Here is a 22,997-nt window from a genome sequence, read left to right as displayed (position 1 = left end):
TATTTGAGACTGAATGAGAGAGTTCATGGAAACCATTTATGACATGTCTTTTTTTTGTTGAGGAAATGACATGTCTATACGCCGTTTTTAGCTTATTTTCATAAGCTCTTCATCATAGCTTATGAAAACAGCTTACTTTTTTATATGAAAATAGTTATACTCTACTTTATCTTTTGTTAAAGAAATAGCTTATACATTAACACTTATGTGATAAGTACTTATGCTATAAGTGCTTAATTAAACTGTCTATCTAATCAGGGTTTTGGACTCATTTTGGATGAGCTTGTAGCTTTTGAAAGCTTCTCAAGGAATCCAAATCCTGCAAAAAATGCTCTTAGATTTGATTAAAAGTCTTTATTTTACTCTCTACTTTATAAAGTTATCTACATCACTCTCAAGTTGATGTCTTATACTCCTTATACTATAATAGTATCATCAACCACAAAACCCAAAGAAAGAAACAACTACCTATCAAGTCAAAGACGTTCCTTTCTACTCACACATACCATTTGTGTTGTGCTTGTGACCAAAGTAACATACCAAAAAAGATGGAAGAAACAAAAACCATAGTGATGTATACAGCACCAGTCATAGGTCACATAATTTCCATGATAGACTTAGCCAAATAAAATATAATTTTCCATAAATAAAATATCTCTTTGCCTTTGGAAAAAAAACATATATAACTTTACTCAAGTGCATGGATTTTTTAATTTAACAAGGAACCCAAATCCAGCCAAAGATATTCTTGGATAAAAATTTAAGTTTTTTTAAGAAAATAATCTGAAGACTTTATAGTAGTTGGATCTAAATCCATATTATTAATTATAATCTAATCATTTCGTTTGTCATATGCCTGTTCTTTAATCATTTTGTTTATCTTGTTCTTGTTTTTCTCTCCATCTTCTATGCTGGTAGTGGGTCCAATTACATTATTCTTCATCACTATATACACTCACTATACTCTAGTAGTATATCAACCACAACCCAGAGAAAGAAAAAGAAACTACCCATCAAGTCAAAGCTACTCCATTCCAATCATTCACTCACACCATTTGTGTTGTAACCAAAATTAAGTAACCAAAGAAGATGGTAAAAACAACAATAGTGATGTATACATCACCAACGGTAGGTCACGTGATTTCCATGGTAGAATTAGCCAAACTTCTCAGTCATCAACATCAACAAGAACAAGACTTCTCCATCACAATGCTTCTCACCACTGGCTTCCTCGACCACCCATCCATCGACCCATACGTCAACCGCATCTCAACGTCTCACCCTTTAATTTCCTTCTACCGTTTCCCTTCTGTTGCCGTCACTCACTCTAACACTCAAAGCTTAGCCGCAACCGGATTCCAATTCATAAAAAGAAACGTTGTCAATGTTGAATCCAAACTCCGTGAGATTACTCAAACCTCCGTTATCAAATCCTTCATTATCGATATGTTTTGCACTTCTGCCATGGAAGTTGCTTCCACCATGGGAATCCCTGTTTACTATTTCTTCACTTCTGGAGCTGCTGTTTTGGCACTGTGTTCCTACTTCCCGAAAATTCACAGCGAAACGGCAGTGTCGTTCAAGGAAATGGTTGGAGTTGAGATTGTGGTGCCGGGGAATGCACCGTTGAATGCGGCGTTTATGCCGGGACCAGTTCTTGATAGGGAAGATCCTGCTTATTGGGAGATGTTGTATTTCTGTGAGCATCTTTCTATGGCAAAGGGAATTATGGTGAATACATTTCGTGAATTGGAAGTTGTGGCGGTTAAGGCCGTTGAAGACGGTGCGTGTTTTCCAGATCTCAAACGAAGTCCTCCCCCGGTTTACTGCATTGGACCATTGATTGCTGACCCTCAAGAATCAGGTCAGTTCATGTTTACTGTTTCTTTTGTAAATTTTTTTATGAAGTGAAATAGTCTTATGATAAAATTAGGACTATCGTTTATAAGTTCTTGCAAGAGAACTTATAAAATGACTTATTAGGTACATTCAAATTTCAAAACCAATTTAATTTCTTTTTCTATGAATCAGCTGGTATAGAAATTCCCGCGAATTAATTGTGTGCAATCATAGTTCACTTCCTTTGAACCGAAGTCTTGGATGTGTAACAATTACTTCATCAAATTTATTGGTACAAAAACAAATAAATATTATGTAGCAGTTGGTTTGGTTTACGCTTTTTTTAATAGGCAAAAATAAATTGTAATAAACCAAGCAAATTCAAGATGTACCCTAAAATAAGCAACTCTGCAAAATTATGCAGGTACCGCCCTAACCAAAAATGCCTCAGACCAACACTAATTCCTGCAAGTTGAACAACACTATACTCCTCATCATAACATATTAACATTTCAATTATATGCCACCACTACCAATAAGAACAACCCTGATTAGGAGAAGCAGAAGGCAACAACCCTAGTGCACAGACACCTGCAAATCATTTGCAACAGTGTAGCAGCAACTAATAAAATCAGACAGTAGTGTATTAACATTTTATACCTAGACACAAATTTTGGATTCAACAACCATCGATTAATTGAAAACTTGAATCCTTTCACTTTGCTTATTAACCACTTCAACGAAATAATTTTTATATCTTCAAATAATGCATCAGCCTTCCCTTCTGCATTCTTAACGTAAAAACTCTCATTTCTCACGTTCCTCATCACCCATATACTAACTAATAGCAAACCAAATGGCATTAAACCTCTCCACCCTCTCCCTCCCGCTACCAAGTGTAGGCCATGCAACCTATTTGTCTGTCTGTAATTTAAAACTATAACACTTCTTGCGCTGCTCTTGTGTTATTCTTTATGATTATAATGAAGTAAATTTGCCGATAAAAAATGAAGCATTGATTGATGAATGAAAATCAGATGAAGCAAGAGAAAGCAAAGATTGCTTGTCATGGCTAGATAAACAACCAAGTAGAAGCGTGGTGTACTTGTGTTTTGGAAGCCGTGGATAATTCTCGATGACACAATTGAAGGAAATAGCTGAAGGGTTGGAGAGGAGTGGACACAGATTCTTATGGGTTGTGAAGAGGCCACCACAAGAACATCTTGGAACGAAACAACTTCATGATACAACAAGGGAGTTTGAGCTGGGTTCTGTTTTGCCAAGTGGATTTATAGAGAGAACCAAAGAGAGGGGCCTGGTGGTGAACTCGTGGGCCCCACAAGTCGATGTTCTGAGTCGCGAATCGGTTGGTGGGTTTGCGAGTCACTGTGGCTGGAACTCGGTGTTGGAAGGGGTGGTTGCTGGAGTGCCAATGATTGCATGGCCATTGCATGCAGAGCAGCATGTTAATAGGAATGTGATGGTGGAGGATATGAAGGTGGCTGTTGCGGTGGAGCAAAGGGAAGGTGAGGGGTTTGTGACAGGAGAGGAAGTGGAGAAGAGGGTGAGAGAGTTGATGGAATCTGAGAGAGGGAAAGAGATAAGAGAGAGGAGTTTGAAGTTCAAAGACATGGCTAGGGATGCATTTGGAGAATTTGGGTCATCCACAAAAGCACTAGCCAACTTGGTTCAAACATGGAATGATAACTAGTTTTTTTGGCGTTGATTCACATGGACTTGAACTCTGTTTTGACTGATCCAACCTCTAGGATGGATCAAAGTCGAAACATATTTCTTGATACTGTTACAAATATTCTGTACAAAAGGCATGATATTATTCGAGACATATACTTGCGGAAAAAAAGAGCCATCATTGTAACTAACTTAAAAAATTCATATTTTAATCCATAACATAAAAATACAACTTCAAACTAATATAATTATCAACCTTCAATACATTTATAATTATCAACCTTTCATTTGTCAAAAAAAAAATATATATCAAACTTCCATACTTTTATAAAACATTGTTGTTAACATATTTTTCATATTCTAAACCAAAATAAATATTAGTATATAAAGAATATTTTTTAATAAGAGGTGCATCTCTTGTCAATAAAAGAAGAAGAGGTGTATAAAAAAGGCTAGACTTATACTTACATAAGAGACTTACAAAAATTTGATAGATTATCCCACATATGCGTATCCAAAACAGTTAATTTTCTCAAATTATATGAACAAATTATTAGTGATTTTGCAGCAAAAATGAAAAAAAGGATGATATTCAAAAATTTATATGTGGAGGTTGTATTAACTTTGTTTTAATTCCATTGTAGTTTTGATTTGATGTAAACTTTTTAATATTGATGTGATCTTCAACTTGTCTGTTATAATATTTTATTTTACTAGAGGATGTATTTAAATAACTAATGAATAACGAGTTCAATTTTTGGCTGAAACTTTGGATTATCGGGGTCCATTTTCTTTAAGAACTAGAGAATTAACACCCCAAAAAAAGAAACTAACGATTAGTTTTTTGCACATCTATAATAACAATTATATACATTTGATAATCAAGACACACTCACACAAACACACGCACGCATGCACACACGCACGTTCACACACAAATAAAAAAATAGAACACCAAATTCATGATTCGCACTCTAAATCTCAGGGACAACCTTGCCCTTTGCTAATTATGTAAATACATAGGGGGGGCTTATACATGTAGCTACTAAGGCACAACTCTGCACCAAACTATCCTATATGCAATTATTTGATCATTAATATTCCTCTATGTACTGTTTTGATTCCCAAATTCAGTGGTGAATTATACATGTTGCAAGTAACCATAGAGATAACTGGAAATTAATTGGGATACGGTGAAGCAACTAGCTGGCTATAATATTTTAAAACATGGTACATTGACCTCTTCATTTGGTTTTGTAGTCTAGCGAAGCTACTAGCTTGTATGCTCTACGACAATCTTACAGAGATTGCAACATAAGTGAATTTGCAACCGGATTATTTCAAAACTGTACTATGCTAGAGTCAAGAAGGGGTTGCCATCGTAGAGTAATACCATCACAGCTAACGGAGGAAAACAATATAAGTCATTCCGATTGTTTGTCTCTTTGAACGTTATTACGACTATCATAAGCTACCACAACATCTGCATGTAGCAACTTCCTATCCCCTTGTTTAACCCAAGATGAAAAATTTTCTTACTGTGTTAAGGTATCTAAACTATCAAAAGAGGTGCTTCTATTTATAGGCTAATGGCTTAAGCATGCAATAACAAAGAGTATCACATGCCAAATTCAATAGACATGTTTAAAAAAATATATCTAACAAGGGGAAATACAAATCCCATGCCTTACTTCCATGTTTAATTTTAGTAGGTATAATTAAAATTTCAACAATAAAATAAATGGTATTTGAATAAGATACAATGTATTTACATCCCAAATTCAATAGGCATGTTTTGAATATATTTTCCCTAAAAAGGAAATACAAATCTCATACATTACTTGCAAGTGTAGTCTTAGTAAGCATAATAGAAAATCCCTAAAAAAAGAGTAAGCATAATAGAAAAGATAATCCGAAGCTAGCTCCTAGATATTAAAGCCCGTTCTTAGTTCTAGAGAATTATATAGAGGTTTCATTTAACTTTTGTTATGATTCTTTTGTAGTTTTACTTTGTGTGAATTTTTCAATATTGATGCATGGATATGATCTTCATTAGAAGTTGTCTTAAAAAAAGTAATGACTAGTTTCTTACACATATTTTTATATTATAGTTATATGCATTTGATAATCTAGATATAAATGCACACATGCGCGCAAGCTCGCTCGCGCACATATATAAAAAGAAAAATAGAATACCAAATTTATGATTAACATATAACACTCAAATTTGAGTTTGAAACTATTATTGAGTATGTTAGACTTGTGTCAGAAAATTGAATTCCTAGTTACTAGGAAAGCCTAAAAGGGAGAAATGATTGATAGAATAAAATTCTTCTCTGTCTCATTCATTCGTTATTCTTATCATAAATAGGGTGGCTATAGCTGTTATTCTCTTACTAGTAGGATCAGAGGACACATGTCATCCCCTTGACCATAAGATTAAAAGGACAATTGTAAAACTTATTTGAATTGATAATAGTTGGTGCCAGCTTCGTTTGGATAAGTTCAACAGCTGCTGATCAGTTGTACCGGTTGGGCTTTTTGATCATCCTCTTGGGCCTTCCTTCCTCTGTTCCAGTGTTGCTCTTTGCACCTTGGTTCCTTCCCTCTTCTTGACTTGACATCGTATCAGAGTATCTTACGATACGATGAACAATAATGTTAACAAATCATTTTCATTATATAACTTGTTTATGTTCTATAAAATGTTAACAAGTCATATGGGAACACGCGGGGGCTAATTCTTCTTTAACTCAATGCTATGATCCTTCACTAAGGTGTTTTACATTGAGAGACTATCAATTAATTAGCCCCAACAACATTGAAGGAATATTCACAATTATTAGGATACCCTTTGAAGGATGTCAAGCCTTATCCTATCATGGGTCAATATTATTCCTAGGGCTGGACAAGGACCCGCGGTCCGACCCAACCCGCAAAAAATCGGAGGAAACAACCCGATATGTGCGGGTTATAGCGGGTTAATGGGTCTACGGGTTATAAATACGGGTATTTAAGGGTTTGATTGGGCGTGTGCGGGTAGATGAACTTCAATCGCGGGTACCCAAACCCGCCCGTGAATACAAATAACTTATGGGAATTGATGATAATCAAATGCATTTAAGGAGTAATAACTGCTTTCATTTGCGGTACAAGTTTTTTAGCAATATAATAACACCTTTGTTTGACCAATTCAATACTATTTTATATCACATTTATTTTTATTAACTACTAGGATTTTACTTTGTAGTTATTTCCTTTTATGTTTTCCATTGAAATGTTACAGCAAAACATCATCTCTCTCACGACTTCTTCACCACCACCATGCTCCATCAGTATCACTTTTCTTCAAACATTAACACCATGCTCTGTCAGTCTCCCTTATTTTTCTTTTGACTACGTCCCTCCTCTTTTCTCTTCTGCATCTTCTTTTACTTCTCAAATCTCAGTTTTTATTTCAATTTTCATTTTCTTCTTGATGTTTTTGTTGGTTGATGAATGATATAGATCTGAGGTGAGGCTACTGTTTTTTCAAATTTCTATTATGAATCTTCTCAACCCGCGTGAACCCACCCGTAAAACCGCAACCCGAAAGACCCGAACCCGTGCAAACCGAAGAAGAAAAGCTAGTTTAAATGGGTCTGTACACACAAACCGCGGGTTGAGCTGGGTCGAGCTTTCAGACCCGAACCCGCCCGTTGTCCACCCCTAATTATTCCCAAGAGCTATTTGCTACTATTTTGGGCTAGAGAGGATTTCACCAAAAGTATTTGGAGGTTGTTACTATTTATGGGATCATTTTGTTTTTGCATATTGATGATGAATACATGGATCTTGCAGCAATCGAAGTTTTCTTGGCTTTTACCAGCCATTCTCGCAGATACGTAACGTACTTGACATTCACTCACTGTACCGAAAAGAAAGGAAAGAAGCTATTATGTTTGGCTTATCTACAAAATGTATTTGTCCGATCGAAGACTTTAAGAAGTGCAATGTGAAAGTTATGAATAGATTGTTTTTAAATCTTTACATATTTAGAAGTGAAATTATAGAAAAATTTGTTTTGATTAGGATTAAAATTAAGTTTAAGTTAGTTTGTTTTAAGGAGAGAAAAAATAGGTGGAGATTGAAGCAAAAGACACAAAAAATAATAATTTTGATGACAAAAAATAAATAAAAAAGGTAAGATTGTATTTTTGATTGGAATTAAAATTAAGTTAAGGTCAAAGAAATAAAGAGAGATAAAATTGTATTTTTATTTGTCATTAAGTTTCTTAATTAATAAAAAATAGAAGAGAACAGATAATCTACAAGAAGTTGAGAATTGCTGTTTACACATATGCATTGGCCGTGTCACACCAGTAATTTACTAAAATGTCCCTCGGCAGTTACCTGCCGAATTATGGAACTAGCTGCAGTTAACTACCGAGGAAAACTTCGACAGTAAACTACCGAGGAAAACTGAAAACTTCGGCAGTTAACTGCCGAGGAAACCTCAAACCTGATTTTTTGTTTTTTTTTTTTATTTTTTTTATTTTTTATAAAAACCATAAATTATCAACAACAATTCTCAACGTTTTATGCATACGTGTGTGTGAAACTTAACCATTGACTTTTCTGCCTAATTAAATATTTCTTAATATATAAACAAAAACGTTTTGCTTATCAATGTTTTTTATGCGCAATTAAACCTTTTCTTATATCACCACAAAAAAAAAAAAAAAAAAAAAAAACACTTTCTTATATCATTATCTACATGTAAATTTTCTTGAAAGCAATTAATGTTGTATAGCAAATAAACATGTTAGGTGTACTTTAAATTTTAAAGAAGACATTTGTATTATATAAAGATGACACATGTGATATTATAATTGGTTTAAATAATAAAAGGTGATGATCTAACAAAAAAAAAATTGGTTAACATAGTATGTAAAATTATTGAGGAATGAAAGAATAGTTATGCTAAATTGAAAATATAAACGTGCTATCACATATTTTTTTATGTAAATCGAAAAAAAAAAAAAATCAAATTGCGGTTCAAAGTATATTTTTTTATTACCTTTAAAAAAAAAGAATATTTTTTATTACCTTAAATAATGATAGACATCAATGAAATTAATTACAAATAAATACAAATATTTCCTTATTAAGGAATTAAATTTAATTAAGGAAAAACTTAGATGTTTCAGGCTTGAAATTTCTCGGCAGTTAACTGCCGAAGTTTTCCTCGACAGTTAACTGCAGCCAGTTTTCTAAAACTTCGGCAGTTAACTGCCGAAGGGTATTTGGATAAATTACTCGTATTTCTCAGCCAAACCAAATGTGTAAATAGCAATTCTCCAAGAAGTTTCTTTGGCAAGTTTAAAAAATATTCTACGAGAAATTTAATATCTCACCTTTCACTACTACAAATACAAACAAACCCTCTTCAATTCACTCCTCACTTTTGCGCCAAAACTGTTTTACGAAATTCCCCAACCAAATCGAAGAAGATGTACGTTGTGGAGAGAGATGGTCGTCAAGAGGCGGTTCGTTTTGACAAGATAACGGCGAGGTTGCAGAAACTCAGTTACGGTTTAAGCACTGAACACTGTGACCCTGTTTTAGTCGCTCAGAAAGTTTGTGCCGGCGTTTACAAAGGCGTCACCACCACTCAACTTGATGAATTAGCCGCTGAAACCGCCGCTGGCATGACCGCTAACCACCCCGATTATGCATCCGTAATTTTCCCGCCTTTTTTAGGGTTCATAACGTTATTTTGTTCCAATGATGAATTTTTTGTTTTTTTAATTGTTTTTGGATTTTATTGATTCTGTTGGTTGCTAGGATTGTTTAGGGTTTAGGGTTTAGAGTTTTCCCGCCTTTTTTAGGGTTCTTCTGCTTCATAACGTTATTTAGTTTCGATGATGAATTTTTTGTTGTTTTGTTTTTGAATTGTTTAGGATTTTATTGATTCAGTTGGCTGCTAGGATTGTTTAGTGTTTAGGTTTAGGGTTTAGAGTTTTCCCGCCTTTTTTAGGGATCTTCTGCTTCATAACGTTATTTTGTTCCGATGATGAATTTTTTGTTTTGTTTTTGAATTGTTTTCGATTTTGTTGATTCAGTTGGCTGGTAGGATTGCTGTTTCAAATCTGCACAAGAACACACTGGAATCCTTTTCTGAAACTGTTAAGAAGGCGGCTCCGTTGATTGCTGATGATGTGTATGCAATCATCATGAAGAATGCGGCTCGATTGGATAGTGAGATAATCTATGATAGGGATTTTGACTACGATTACTTTGGATTCAAAACCCTAGAAAGGTCTTATCTGTTGAAAGTTGAAGGAGTGGTTGTGGAAAGACCTCAACATATGATAATGAGGGTTTCTGTTGGAATTCACAAAGATGATGTTGAATCTGCTGTCAAAACTTATCATTTCATGTCTCAGAGATGGTTCACTCATGCTTCTCCTACACTTTTCAACGCCGGAACACCTAGGCCTCAGTTGAGTAGTTGCTTCTTGGTTTGCATGAAAGAGGATAGTATTGAGGGGATTTATGATACATTGAAGGAGTGTGCTGTCATTAGTAAATCTGCTGGAGGGATTGGTGTTTCTGTTCACAATATACGTGCCCAAGGTAGTTACATTCGGGGAACAAATGGAACGTCTAATGGTATTGTTCCGATGCTTCGTGTGTTCAATGATACTGCACGTTATGTTGATCAGGGGGGAGGCAAGAGGAAAGGTGCTTTTGCTGTGTACTTGGAGCCATGGCATGCTGATATATTTGACTTCCTGGAATTGAAAATAAATCATGGAAAGGAAGAGCAACGTGCTCGAGATTTATTTTACGCCCTTTGGGTGCCTGATCTCTTTATGGAAAGAGCTCTGAGCGATGGGGAATGGTCCCTGTTCTGCCCCAATGAAGCACCTGGTTTGGCAGATTGTTGGGGTGAAGAATTTGATAAGCTGTACACTCAGTATGAAAAAGCAGGAAAAGCAAAAAAGATTGTTCAAGCACGGACTCTGTGGTTTGCAATTTTGAAGTCACAGATAGAAACTGGAAATCCTTACATGCTTTTTAAGGATACTTGCAATAGGAAAAGCAACCAGCAGAATCTGGGCACAATTAAGTCATCAAATCTGTGCACTGAGATAATCCAGTATACAAGTCCAACAGAGACTGCTGTGTGTAACCTTGCATCAATTGCACTACCGCGTTTTGTAAGAGATAAGGGTTTGCCTGTGGAGTCTCATCAGTCTAAGCTTGTTGGGAGCAGAGGCTCTAGCAGTCGGTATTTTGACTTTGAAAAACTAGGAGAGGTTACTGCTGTGGTGACAACCAACCTTAATAAAATAATTGATGTCAACAACTACCCAGTTGAAACTGCAGAAAGGTCAAACTTGCGGCACAGACCCATTGGTATTGGAGTTCAGGGTCTTGCTGATACCTTCATACTACTAGGAATGGCATTTGATTCACCAGAGGCTCAACAGTTAAACAAGGATATTTTTGAGACTATATACTACCATGCTCTCAAAACTTCTTGTGAATTAGCTGCAAAAGAAGGCCCCTATGAAACTTATAGCGGTAGTCCTGTAAGCAAGGGAATTCTTCAGCCTGACATGTGGGGTGTGACTCCCTCCAATTTGTGGGATTGGGGTGCACTTCGGGAGATGATATCAAAGACGGGTGTACGGAATTCACTTCTTGTTGCCCCTATGCCAACTGCATCTACCAGTCAAATTCTTGGCAATAACGAGTGTTTTGAACCATATACTTCTAATATCTACAATCGCAGAACTCTAAGTGGTGAGTTCGTTGTAGTGAACAAGCATCTTCTTCACGATTTGACTGAAATGGGACTGTGGAATCCTGCACTTAAGAATAAGATTCTCTATGACAATGGTTCAGTACAGAATCTTTCAGAAATACCTGCTGAACTGAAAGGCATATACAAAACTGTTTGGGAGATCAAGCAAAAGATATTGGTTAATATGGCTGTTGATCGAGGATGCTACATAGATCAGAGTCAAAGCTTAAATATACACATGGATCAACCCACCTATGGAATGCTTACCTCCTTGCATTTTCATGCTTGGTCAAAGGGTTTGAAGACTGGGATGTACTATCTCCGAACACGAGCTGCAAGTGATGCCATCAAGTTCACTGTTGATACGTCTGCCATTAAAGATCAACCTAAGGTGAAGGAAGCAGATGATGCTGAGGATGAGGATGATGATGCCAAGATGGCACAGATGGTGTGCTCTTTGACAAACAGAGATGAGTGTACGTCCTGCGGAAGTTGAAACTACACCTTAGTAGATTTCCACCTGTTGGCTTGAACGAGGCATGAACAAATACTTTACTGCATAACTGCACTACATGTGAAGTCATCATTTGTCTAAGTTTCAAATGCCAATCCATGTATGGAAATCTTCAAGATTTCTGATATGTCTTCAGTGCTTTGTATAGAATTTACTCTAGTGTTAATTTCATTTGCCTTCATTGCTTGATCAAAAAAAAATATTCTATGAGAAATTTTAGAAGTTTGAACAATTAACTTTGCATTTAAAGAAGCTTCCCATCAGTGAAATTCCACTGGGGTTTTATAGTTTAATCCAATATTTGGTATCAGTTTGTATGGAGAGATTACACAAACCAAACTTTGAAGAATAGTAAGCTGTGGATTGGAACTGAATTAGAACCAAGATGTCAATGAAACATGTAACTTGTTACTCAAAACCATAGACAACAGCTAGACCACTAATCCCATCTTTTTCAAATTTATTTTCAGGCTCGTGAATCTTTTCTTAGAACAATCCGTTCTGTTTTCATCATGGCCACAACCTTAGAAATTAACTTCATGCAGTCATGCATTTACGTGGATGACAATCGCTATCGTCTAGTCAAAAGGCTAGTTAATAAATATTTAAATTAGAAGGAGGGAAAAAAATGCTTTATTTAAATAGTTGTGTTACAACTCTTCTTGTAGCCATAAATATACACAATATGTTATTGATAGACTAGAACAAAACATTGAAAAACTACTGATTACTGAACCATTCAAACCTTTTGCTATAAACAGATGCCTCAGGACGAATTAATGGCATGAACATTTTTTTTAGGAGAATAACATGAACATAATAATTAGAGCTTTCATAGGTAAGAGAGAGATTTAGGACATGTTTTTACTTAACCACATTGATTTTTTTATTCATTTTACTTCTTCCCAATATGTTACAACTCTTCTTGTAGCCATAAATATACACAATATTCATCAAACATTATGATTGACAAATTAAATGCTTTATTTAAATTATCTATAGGCAAAGGAGGGGAAAAAATGTTGGCTAATGAGTTGTGTTTTTAAATTGAATTTTAACTAAAAATAATTAGATGGCCTAATTATGCTAAATTATTAAAAGAATATATTTTTGTTTGTCAAGGTACCATTTATCTCAATTAAACTTTGTATTGCTTTCTACCCAATACAGAAATCCAAAAACAAAAAAGACTAATAAAGAAAAATTATAAAAAGAGCAATTTTCAATTAAAAACAATCTACATATCATAAGACATAAACATTAAAAATATCTGTCATATCAAACTCAAATGAACTGATAAGTGATTGCCTTGAATGAAAGAAAATCAGCAGAATAAACTACATATACCTTTAACATGTGAAGAATAATGTAGCACATTACAATGAGACTAATGTGAAGTCCACCTATGTATGTCTGATCATTACATATGAGTATATATGTAAATCATATGATGTAAAACATTAGTTTTGCCTTTTAAAGAATATGTAAGAGAATAAAATTTTACATGTGAGGTCCAAGAGGCATGTGATTCATAATATCTTGATACATTGATGATGAGCCATTTTGCATGTTAAGGCCGCCACGTTCAGGATTAGCGTCCACATTTGGTTCTCCCTTTGGTAACATGAATCCCATTTCATTTGCGGCGCGTTGTTGTTGTTGTTGTTGTTGCATCATGAATGGGTTCATAGGCATTCCGGGAAGCTTTGCTTGCAAGGAAGGGCCCAATCCCGACATTGCAAGGTTCGACAGGTGTTGATTCATGCCAAAGAAGCCATGCGGATGACCTAGCTGCTGTCTCCCAGGAAGGTTGAACGAACCAAGCGAAGGCCTCATGCCATTGTGAACTTGAGATGGTTCAGGTCTATGCATATGGTTTTGAAGAAGACCAGAAGCTTGTCCTTGAGCTGCGTTAGAAGCATTCGCATTGACGTGACTGCTGGAACGAGCAGCAGGGACATCGTGATTGTGCTTTCCCTCGTATGTAGTGATCACAGATTTAAGGTCATGTGATGCTCTCTCCACATGCTTCCTTACAGTGCACCCAGCATTGGTGCACTTGTAGTAACTCCTGTACCCCAAAACAGAAACATTCAGCTATCAAAGCAGGTCTGGAGAAAGTGTCATGTATCAATTAAATAACAGTTGTATTATTTGACACAAAATGGGACCACAAAATTCGACAGATTGGACTGTGCGCATGTATAAAAAGAGAAAGATAATGATTGCAATCGATGAGAATGACTACCTTGGGTTGGGATTTCCTTTGACAACTTTCTGTCCATATTTCCGCCACCGATAACCATCATCGAGGATATCTACTTCACTGGTAGTCTGAACAACAACTCTAGGCTCGCGAATGGCTCTAGTAGCTCCGCTCATCTCAGCATATGATTCCAGTTTCCTGAGAAAATAAGTTGTTCGTTTTGAATATCTTGGACGATATTATTTTTTACCAAAAATAAAAAGGAGCGCCAACACCAACAATGAATAGTATGAAGTACCTTCTTTTAGACTCTGATTCATCTCCTTCCGCATCATAACCTAATGATACACTACCATGAGTGCCTTGATCGTCTTCCTCTTCTTCATTTGAAAATGTAGATGAGCGATCCACTGCATCTCCGGAATCAATGTGAGTAGTACCATTTTGAGTTTGCAGATTGGTGGATTGGTTACCATACCCGGGGTTGACAGCTGATGTTGCTTCAAGGTTGTCATGCTTCCAATTACCAGCTCCAGCTATATTTCCCTTCTGTACATTAGCCCAGCCTAGGTCACCGCCACCACCACCCTGTGGTTCACCATGTTCAGGATTGTCCACTTGCATGTCAGCATGAGGGTTAGTTGACCCTATGCCTGACCGGCGACTTGGAGGAGGTTTCGGGTGGTTGTGGGCCCCCTTATAGATTATCTCCGTTATATGGCCCTCATGAGAACGTTCTACTTTCTTTTTAACTGGACAATTTGAATGAGTACACTTGTAGTAACTTCGAGGGTACTCGCTACCCTTAACTTGCTTTTGGCCATATTTTCTCCAATTATATCCATCCTCCGACGGAGTACCACCAACACCAGCAACCAACGAGTCTCCGTTAACTCTCTGTTCTCCCTCTTCATCTGCTTGCTCTTCCAATTGTGTAGAATTGTCTTTTTGAGGTGGCGAGTCAGAAAACTCTGCCTTAAGATGGAGGCTACTTTTGTTCTCAGTTTGAACATTGACCGCATCAACTCTTTGAGATTGAACTGAAGCTTCAAAACCATGAAGGGAATGCTGAGAAAGTGTAGTTGTATTCATCTGCAAATTGAAGGAAGACTAAATGACCACAAGGAAAAATATATAAATCTAGTGCATATTTGGAATCGCAGAGAGTTTGATGCAATGAAAGTAACACCGTGTTTTTATTGAAGTTCCAAAGTGTATTTTTTGTTAAAATCACGGTAGCACATTTGGTTCTACTAAACTCACCTTCAATCTAAACATGCATCCATATATCATTGCCTAGACAAGGCTATCAATTAAATACGAGTCACATACTATCTGTATTAGAACATATGTAAACTTGAATTGTGTACGGTATACATAACTGCAATAACTTGACTGTGCACATAAATATCTTGACATACTGATTTGAGAAGTAAATTGTTTCAACAAATAAAAGAAGAATCAACCATCAAACTATCACCCCCTCTTTAATTTAGTCACTACATATATAATAAGTAGTTCCTAAAGTATATTAAACCCGTCAATTTAGTCCACACTATTAAGATGTGAAGGACTAAATTGACCAATTTTTCATATACTTTAGAGACTAAATTGACCGATTTCATATACTTTAGGAACTACTTATTATTTATATATAGTTTAGGGACTAAATTAGAATGAATGATAGTTTAAGGACTAAATTGATGGTTTATTCAATAAGAGAATCCAAACGTACAATTGTAAAAGAAAATAAAAATAAGAATGTGCTTACATTTCTACCAGCACCTTGATAAAAAGAGGGGCCCGAATCTGCTGTAGGCTTGAAAGCGAAAGAAGATGCATAAATATCATTAAAGCCATTATGTTTAGATTTTTCTTGAACATCCGATGATAATTCTGTGCTGCGGATGTTGCCGTTTGAAACAAATGGAAACTTTCCTGTTGTTGGAGATGGCTGTGCCTGAAATTAGACAAATTCATAACTCAGTAGGAGGAATAACAATTTCAATAGAATCGTGTTTCAGTTTACTATAACATCAGAAAAGTGAAATGAGATAAAGTCACCGAAAAACTCAATCATCAAATAGAACCCTTGTTCAAATAGAAAAATTGACCAAAGATTATCCAATTGCAACATTAAGATTACATAAAAATGTTAAATGCACAGCCATGCATAGGGTTTTAATAAAAAAATATCGGTGACCAAACCTGGGCCGCGACATCATGGTTTTGGATGTCTCCGCGACCATGATTTAAATTGCATCAGCAACATTTAATTGTTATTCTCTCAACAATAGCTAAGATTATGACGTGACTGCATCCGTCACTGCGACCGTAATAATCATAAAACCTTAACCCTACATGTTGTTGTCTATCCTATGATTAAATGTTATGCGTCATGAGTAATAATGGATTGTACTTCATCTAGGATCTAATAAAAACAACTTCAGAGAATAAACAACAAAATTGATAAACAAATAAACAAGCCACAACAAGAATGTGCTTTCTCAAATCTTTCAAGCGTAGAACTCACCAATGAATTTGCAAGGAACACGGGAGAATCTAAAAGTGTAGTAGGACTAAGACCAGGCGGTATAGTCAAGTAAGGAGACTGAATCTCAGAATTGAGCGAAAGTTCAGTAGATCTAATGCTCTCTGTATTCAACCTTGGAGCATTAAATCCAGTTCTAGCAGCAATTCTATCAACAAGACCACCCCGCGAACTCCACTTGTTCTCAGTTGGATAACTTGTATCGCTCAATTGGGTACCGGAATCACCATCTTGTCCCTCAGTTCTACCACTTCCCGAATGTTCTGAATTCGGTCGTATTACATTATTATTATCTTCTTCTAACAGTCTAGAAAAAAGGGACCTAGGACTTGGACTAGGAAGACCCCAATCACCATTGAGTGCAAGATTTTCGTCAATCCCAGCCATTCAAACCTCACTGTATCAAACACACCTAACCTACAAAGATCAAATTTTTATGAAGAAAAACATTATCAACAATCCAAATATTACAGAACTCCAATTTCATCAACAACAAAAATACACAAAATGACACGCCATAAAAAAATAAAAAAAAATAAAAAATTGTTTTATAAGACAACCTCAACAAAACGCTAAAATGAATCATAGGACAATGTTTTTTTATTACCAACCTTAAAATTTTCAAAAAATTATAAACAAATCATGTTTTTATAGGACAATGTTCACATTTGTCAGATTCCCAAAATTATCATCATCAAACAAATCATGTTTTTTTTTGTTCATTGCAACAAGGAAGTGATAAAAAAAACAAAAAATGGGACAAACAACAACCTAAGACCAAACAAAAAAAAACACGACCCATTTCATAAAATGTAACAAACAACATTGTAACACAATCCTTAAATTTATCAACCAAAAAAAAACATTGTTACACAATCCTTAAAATCATCAAACAAACAAAACAACGTAAACCAAAAAAAAGAAAACCAAACATGAAGAGAGAGAGAATGATGAATGAGCTTACCTAAGAAGTGAAGAATTGTAAAGATGAAATTTTTAACAAGAAAAAACCACATAAGGAAGCTCAACCACTACTAGAAATGATAGAACAAAGAATCGGATCCGAGAATCCCGAACCCGACCCAAAATTGTATCTGGGTCTCTCTCCTTTTGTGTTAATCTTGAAACAAAAATGAATGATTCTCTTTCTTACCTTTGTGTATGAATGGATGAACAATGTTGTCTTGTTTTTTGTTTCTATTTGTTGAAGGAGAAAAAGAAGGAAGAAGGAGAATAGATACAAAAAGAAAATCAATATTTTTAATAATTATTAATAAATTATTGAATATTTAATTTTTTTTCTTTATTGAATAAATTAATTATAAAGATATTATATTAATGATGACATTCTTAATTTATGAAATATTAATAAAATTATTACTACTATTATTAAAGCAAAAGGAAGGAAGGACTTTGTGGGGAAGGTGGAAGAGAAAAGAGAGATGATTGTGAAATGGTGGGGGACCTCATATATCAATGGAATCTTTGACACACACATGAAAACATAGCATCACCTCTTTTATCACACACACTTACTCCTTTTCATTTTTCTTTGTTTGCATCATGAGTAATTGTAAAGCTTAAAATTTAGAAGCAAAAATAATAAATTTACATTAACAAAATTCCAACTTAAAAAATATGTTATAAAATATAAACAAAAGTGAATCGAAGAAATGTATTTAGATAAAATTTTAAACCAAATACATCAATTTGTTTGATTCACTTTTGTTTATATTTTGTTATAAAACATGGATATTCTTCGGATTAGGCTGTTTTGATGTGGAACAAGTGTTGTGTCCAACACCGACACGACACATACATTTAATTATATGATTTTCTTAAATTATTAGTAGTATCGATGTGTCAATGTTCATATTGATCTGATATTCATGTTTGTGTTTGTGCTTCGTAGATATTATGTAACCAATGAAGCAAAGATTTATTTGTTCTTTTAAAAAAAATATACTTTTTGATTGATTAATATTAAAAATAAAGGATGTTAATTAATATTAAAAAAACTAAAATATGATCAATTATAATCTTTCATTGATTTAAAATATATTTTGAAACTAAATTGATATTTTTCATTTTCAATTACAGCTAGAATTTTAGTCTTAATTACAGTGAATGGAAAATTCTATTTTTTATCTTTTTCCAATAGCAGGATAGTTTTTTTTTCTTTTTTTGAGGAGTTTAGTAGGATAGAATTTGTTTTCACTATTTTTTACAATTTAAAATTATGCTGATTTTAGGGGTCGGTACCCATTTTTGTCACTTACTGCAACAAATCACAGCTGGCCTTGAAGTCATTAGTTGTGTGAAATGAGTAACCGTGTTGTTCGATAGGATCAACAAAAATGATCTTGGATCTTACACGACCAAATTCTTATCTCTTATTATAACTTTTTTTCCCTTTTAACATATACTTATAATACAAAGAAAGTAGTAAATACATTTAATGTGTTTATATCTTATATAAAAATATTCCTAAAGTAGCAATTATTATTATTTTGACAAAATGTTTCTCACAAATTAAGAAAATAATAACAATTTGAGGAAATATTTTCCTCAAAAAAAATAAATGGAAAATAATAACAATTTTCCTCAAAAAAATATAAATGGAAAATAAATGGGAAATATTTTCCTCAAAAAAAATAAATGGAAAATAATAACAATTTTATCAAATTAACTTTATTAATTGATGTATTCATTATTTATAAATGTAAGTGGAAAGCATTAATTTGAGAGTAATGTTTATTGAGTAAATCACTAAATTGGTCTCCGTTTTTGTATCAAATTTTTAAATTGGTCCATGACTTTATTAATAACTCAAAATAGTCCCTGTTTTTATCAAACATTTTCATATTGGTTTCCAACTCTATTAATTGTTTTGTATTTTAAGCCATTAACGTACCAAATAAGATCCAAAAGACATTATGTTATCAACCACTAAATATTATCTAAAAGGCATTGAACCATTAACCCTCAAAATACAAAACAACTAATAGAAACAATGACCAATATGAGAAACGTTTGACAAAGATAAGGACCATTTTGAGTTATTAACAGAGTCAGAGACCAATTTGAGAATATGAGAAACTCTATTTATTTCATGGTTAAGCATAGGTGGTTGGACTAAAACTGTCATTTTTGTGCGTTTCTGGAGTTAGAAATAGGGAAATAGGAATAAAACTGCAAAAAAAAAACATATAGTTTAAGAACGATTTTGTTCGATTTAAAAAAGATAGGACCATTTTCGTGAGTTGGTCAAAATGGTAGGACCAAAAGTGTAATTAAGCCTAACTAAAAAATAAAAATAAAAAATAAACTTTAAATAGGCAGTATGCAAAACAGTTCATGATATAACAATATCAAATGCAAATCAACAACATCTCAAACATTCATATATAATTCAAGTAATGCATATACAATTATATCACATTATAAACAACATCAATCATCTTATAGCAGCTTCACAAATCATCATTAATATCATAAACAATCTTCATTACGACCTCAATGTTCAACTCTCAACAACTCATGCGACAAAGATCGCAAAATCCTAAACAAGCATTTTGTAACTGGGCAACTCACGAGGCGAGAGCCTCTACTCGCTATGGAGAGTTCAGGTGTAACTCCCAAAAATCCATTCTTAAACTATTCGGTTCAATCTCAATCTAGAATCTTTCCTAATCATTATTACACATGTTGAGGCACTCAAAAACATCTAAGGTTCAACTTAAGGGTCAAAACTACAAAATCATGTTGACTCTCTGGTCACACTCGCTAGGCGAGTGAACTGCTCGCTATGGCGAGCTGCAAGGTGCAACTTGCGAGGCGGGTAAAAGTTGCTCGCGAGGCGAGCGATGAAGTTTGTAACAGCCCGATTTTTAGCTAGATTTATTTTAATTACTTTTATTATGTGTTTATATGTGTTTGTGTGTGATTAATCATCATTGGGTGCATTTTCATGGGTTTCCGTGTTAGAAGGGTATTTTAGTCATTTTAGACTTAAGGGTATTTTGGTCATTTTGTGAGAACATGTAAAATTATAATTTTTGGTGGAAATTACTTTTAGTGATTAGTGAGAATAGTTATTTCATTAAGTTACTAGAGTAAATTGAGACTTTACCGTTTAGCGACCGTTAGTGGCATTTTACCGTTATTAGTTAAAGTGTCGTTTGAAATGTAGAAATATTTTTGGTTTGAATAGAAATGGGTTAAGCCCACTAGAAACTAGGTTAGGCCCATTAAGTGTTATACCTAATGAGTGTCTTAGGAAAATATCATTTCATTTATTTCATAAGATATTTTCTAGAGAGAGGTGGAGAGAGAAAGTGGGAGAAGAGAAGAACAAGGGTTAGAGAGAAGAGGGAGAGCTTGAAGAATCAAGATTGGAGTGAGCTTAGGAGCTAAATTGAAGCCTAAGTTGGGATTAATCTTTATCTAAGGCAAGGGGGTTAGTCTTTATCATAATCATCATCATTTTGTGAAATTTCAAATGTTGTATCAATTTTGCTTATGGATAATTGTTGCTAAATTCGTGCTCCAACTGTGACGATATGTTTGTATGCCTGAATTGATGATAATTGTAAGATTGTTGGTGAAATTACATGTTCAAATATGTAAACATGATAACTTGTGAAAATTGTGCTCAATTGGTGAATTTTGCTAAGTTGTTGTTAATTTGAGATTTGATTTTTGTTCAATTGATGCTATGGTTGTTAATTGATGTTGTGGTTGATGAATCATTGCTTGGGTATGCATATTCATGAATTGATGATGAAAATTTGAATTGTTGTTGGTGTTTTGGTGAAAATGATGAGTTAGTCCAAATGTCCAGTGTTTTCAAGTTTGATTGTGTCTTTGTGAGTCTTTTAGTCATATTGACCTATAAATATGTTCTGGAAACACATTTGGGGAATGAGGGATCAAATTTGGGGGTTTTGAGTGAAAAGGGGTCCAAACCCGTAACTTTTTCTGCAAACCTGTGAAGGTTCGCTTAGAGGTTCGCTTAAGCGACCTGGTAAGCGAACACTCATAGTTTTTCTGGGTTCAGTTCGCCTAAGCGAACTATGAGCGAGCTAGTAAGCGAAGATTCTTAAATGATTCTTTAGGGGCTAATCCGAGTTTTCTTAAATGATTCTTTAAGCCTGTTTAACTACTGTTAATCCCCTAAAACCTACTGGAACAATGATTGCTTGCCTATACTTGAAAATTTTGAATTGAGTCTTAACTTGTGAATTTTGAGAATTCCAAACTTTGTCGAAAACAAATTTTGTAAATTAATAAAGCTTGCAAGTTGAACCTACAGCTCATATAGACTTAGGTAATACTTGCAAGAGTGGTCAAACATCTTAATCAAGTAGAAAGTGATATGTCGGGTGGGAAAGTGAAGGTTGTGAAAACGGGATTTTCATATGAACTTAAGTTGTGCTTAGGTTAATGTTGATGATCCGGAGGCGACTTAATTTCATGAGTACATTGTCGATTAAGATTGTTTGAAGGTTTTCAACTTGTCTATGTCGTTTTGTTTTAAGAAATGTGATGGCTATGCTTATATAACTAAGTAAAGTTGTATGAATGAATGATTATGTGGGATATGATGTCTATCATGAGATGTGTAAGAAATGTTGAATATGTGAAACTATATGTGATAGTTGATGTTGAATGACATTGTTGATTATTGATGATCATGTTGATGTGGTGATGATGAATGCTATGATTTAATTGTGTATGGGCATGTTTTCTTGATAATGCAAATGATGTGGAGATGAACAATATAATTGGGTGTTGTCCTATATATTGTGGAGAAAATTGTGATTGTTGTCGCATTATCGAGTCTTGTTACATGTCCATGCATCATAGTCGTGTAGTTGTAAAAGGGTTGAGCTCTTTTACTTCGGAGATTATGTAAGGCGGGTGTGAACCCTTACATACGATGTGAGTTGTTCCATCGAAGGTGACGACCTTTTGAAGATTTGGTACCACATGCATTTATGTGTCAATAAGTGCATATCATGACATGAGTCTTGTTTGATATATGTGATTGGTGATTGTTCATGAAATGTGATTAATGACTATTCATGAATATTTGTGATTGGCGATTGTGAATGAATATTTGTGAATTGATAATTGTTCATGTGATTGATGATTATTGATGTGAGATATGGGGGTGTGATATAAGTGTTAATGTGTGGATTTTATTGATTCAAATGCATGATGATTAATTGAAATATTCATGTTAACTGCTATTTGGATTATGATAATGTAATACTTACCCCCAGTGGTTTTAACCGCCTACCTGTCTGTATGGATGGGTAGACGTTGTGCAGGAGTAGTGCTTGGTGAGTTTGTGCTTGGTGATATCGGGAGCTTTCTCCGATATCGGTGTTGAGTC

General features: G+C 34.6%; 3 protein-coding genes across 4 annotated transcripts; 2 read left to right on the top strand and 1 right to left on the bottom strand.

Annotated features, from left to right (window-relative positions):
* The first annotated feature begins 773 nt into the window (after positions 1 to 773).
* LOC25488512 (UDP-glycosyltransferase 88F5) lies at positions 774 to 3,770 on the top strand. The gene is given in 3 exon segments (XM_039832302.1): positions 774 to 1,864; positions 2,877 to 3,588; positions 3,646 to 3,770. Coding segments are annotated over 2 exon segments (1,449 nt in total). The 5' UTR covers positions 774 to 1,089; the 3' UTR covers positions 3,551 to 3,588; positions 3,646 to 3,770.
* A 5,183-nt stretch (positions 3,771 to 8,953) lies between these two features.
* LOC25488510 (ribonucleoside-diphosphate reductase large subunit) lies at positions 8,954 to 12,133 on the top strand. The gene is made up of 2 exons (XM_013603381.3): positions 8,954 to 9,251; positions 9,636 to 12,133. The coding sequence occupies exons 1-2, from the start codon at positions 9,024 to 9,026 to the stop codon at positions 11,820 to 11,822; spliced, it is 2,415 nt and encodes an 804-aa protein (XP_013458835.1). The 5' UTR covers positions 8,954 to 9,023; the 3' UTR covers positions 11,823 to 12,133.
* A 1,016-nt stretch (positions 12,134 to 13,149) lies between these two features.
* Positions 13,150 to 17,882, bottom strand: LOC25488509 (probable WRKY transcription factor 2). 2 transcript variants are annotated; one of them, XM_024777923.2, is made up of 6 exons: positions 17,751 to 17,882; positions 16,580 to 17,014; positions 15,818 to 16,006; positions 14,345 to 15,138; positions 14,089 to 14,244; positions 13,150 to 13,911 (listed from the first exon to the last, which is right to left on the bottom strand). In XM_024777923.2, exons 2-6 carry the CDS (start codon positions 16,982 to 16,984, stop codon positions 13,341 to 13,343), a joined length of 2,115 nt encoding a protein of 704 aa, XP_024633691.1. In that variant the 5' UTR covers positions 16,985 to 17,014; positions 17,751 to 17,882; the 3' UTR covers positions 13,150 to 13,340. The 2 variants fall into 2 exon arrangements, with proteins under 2 accessions (XP_024633691.1, XP_013458833.1); XM_013603379.3 differs by having other exon boundaries at positions 17,562 to 17,801.
* Between the last annotated feature and the right edge of the window lie 5,115 nt (positions 17,883 to 22,997).

Source organism: Medicago truncatula, chromosome 3 (genome assembly GCF_003473485.1).
Source record: "Medicago truncatula cultivar Jemalong A17 chromosome 3, MtrunA17r5.0-ANR, whole genome shotgun sequence".
Lineage (NCBI taxonomy): Eukaryota > Viridiplantae > Streptophyta > Magnoliopsida > Fabales > Fabaceae > Medicago > Medicago truncatula.
Note: the sequence above shows the minus strand (reverse complement) of the source record. Positions and strands in the feature narration are given on the sequence as shown.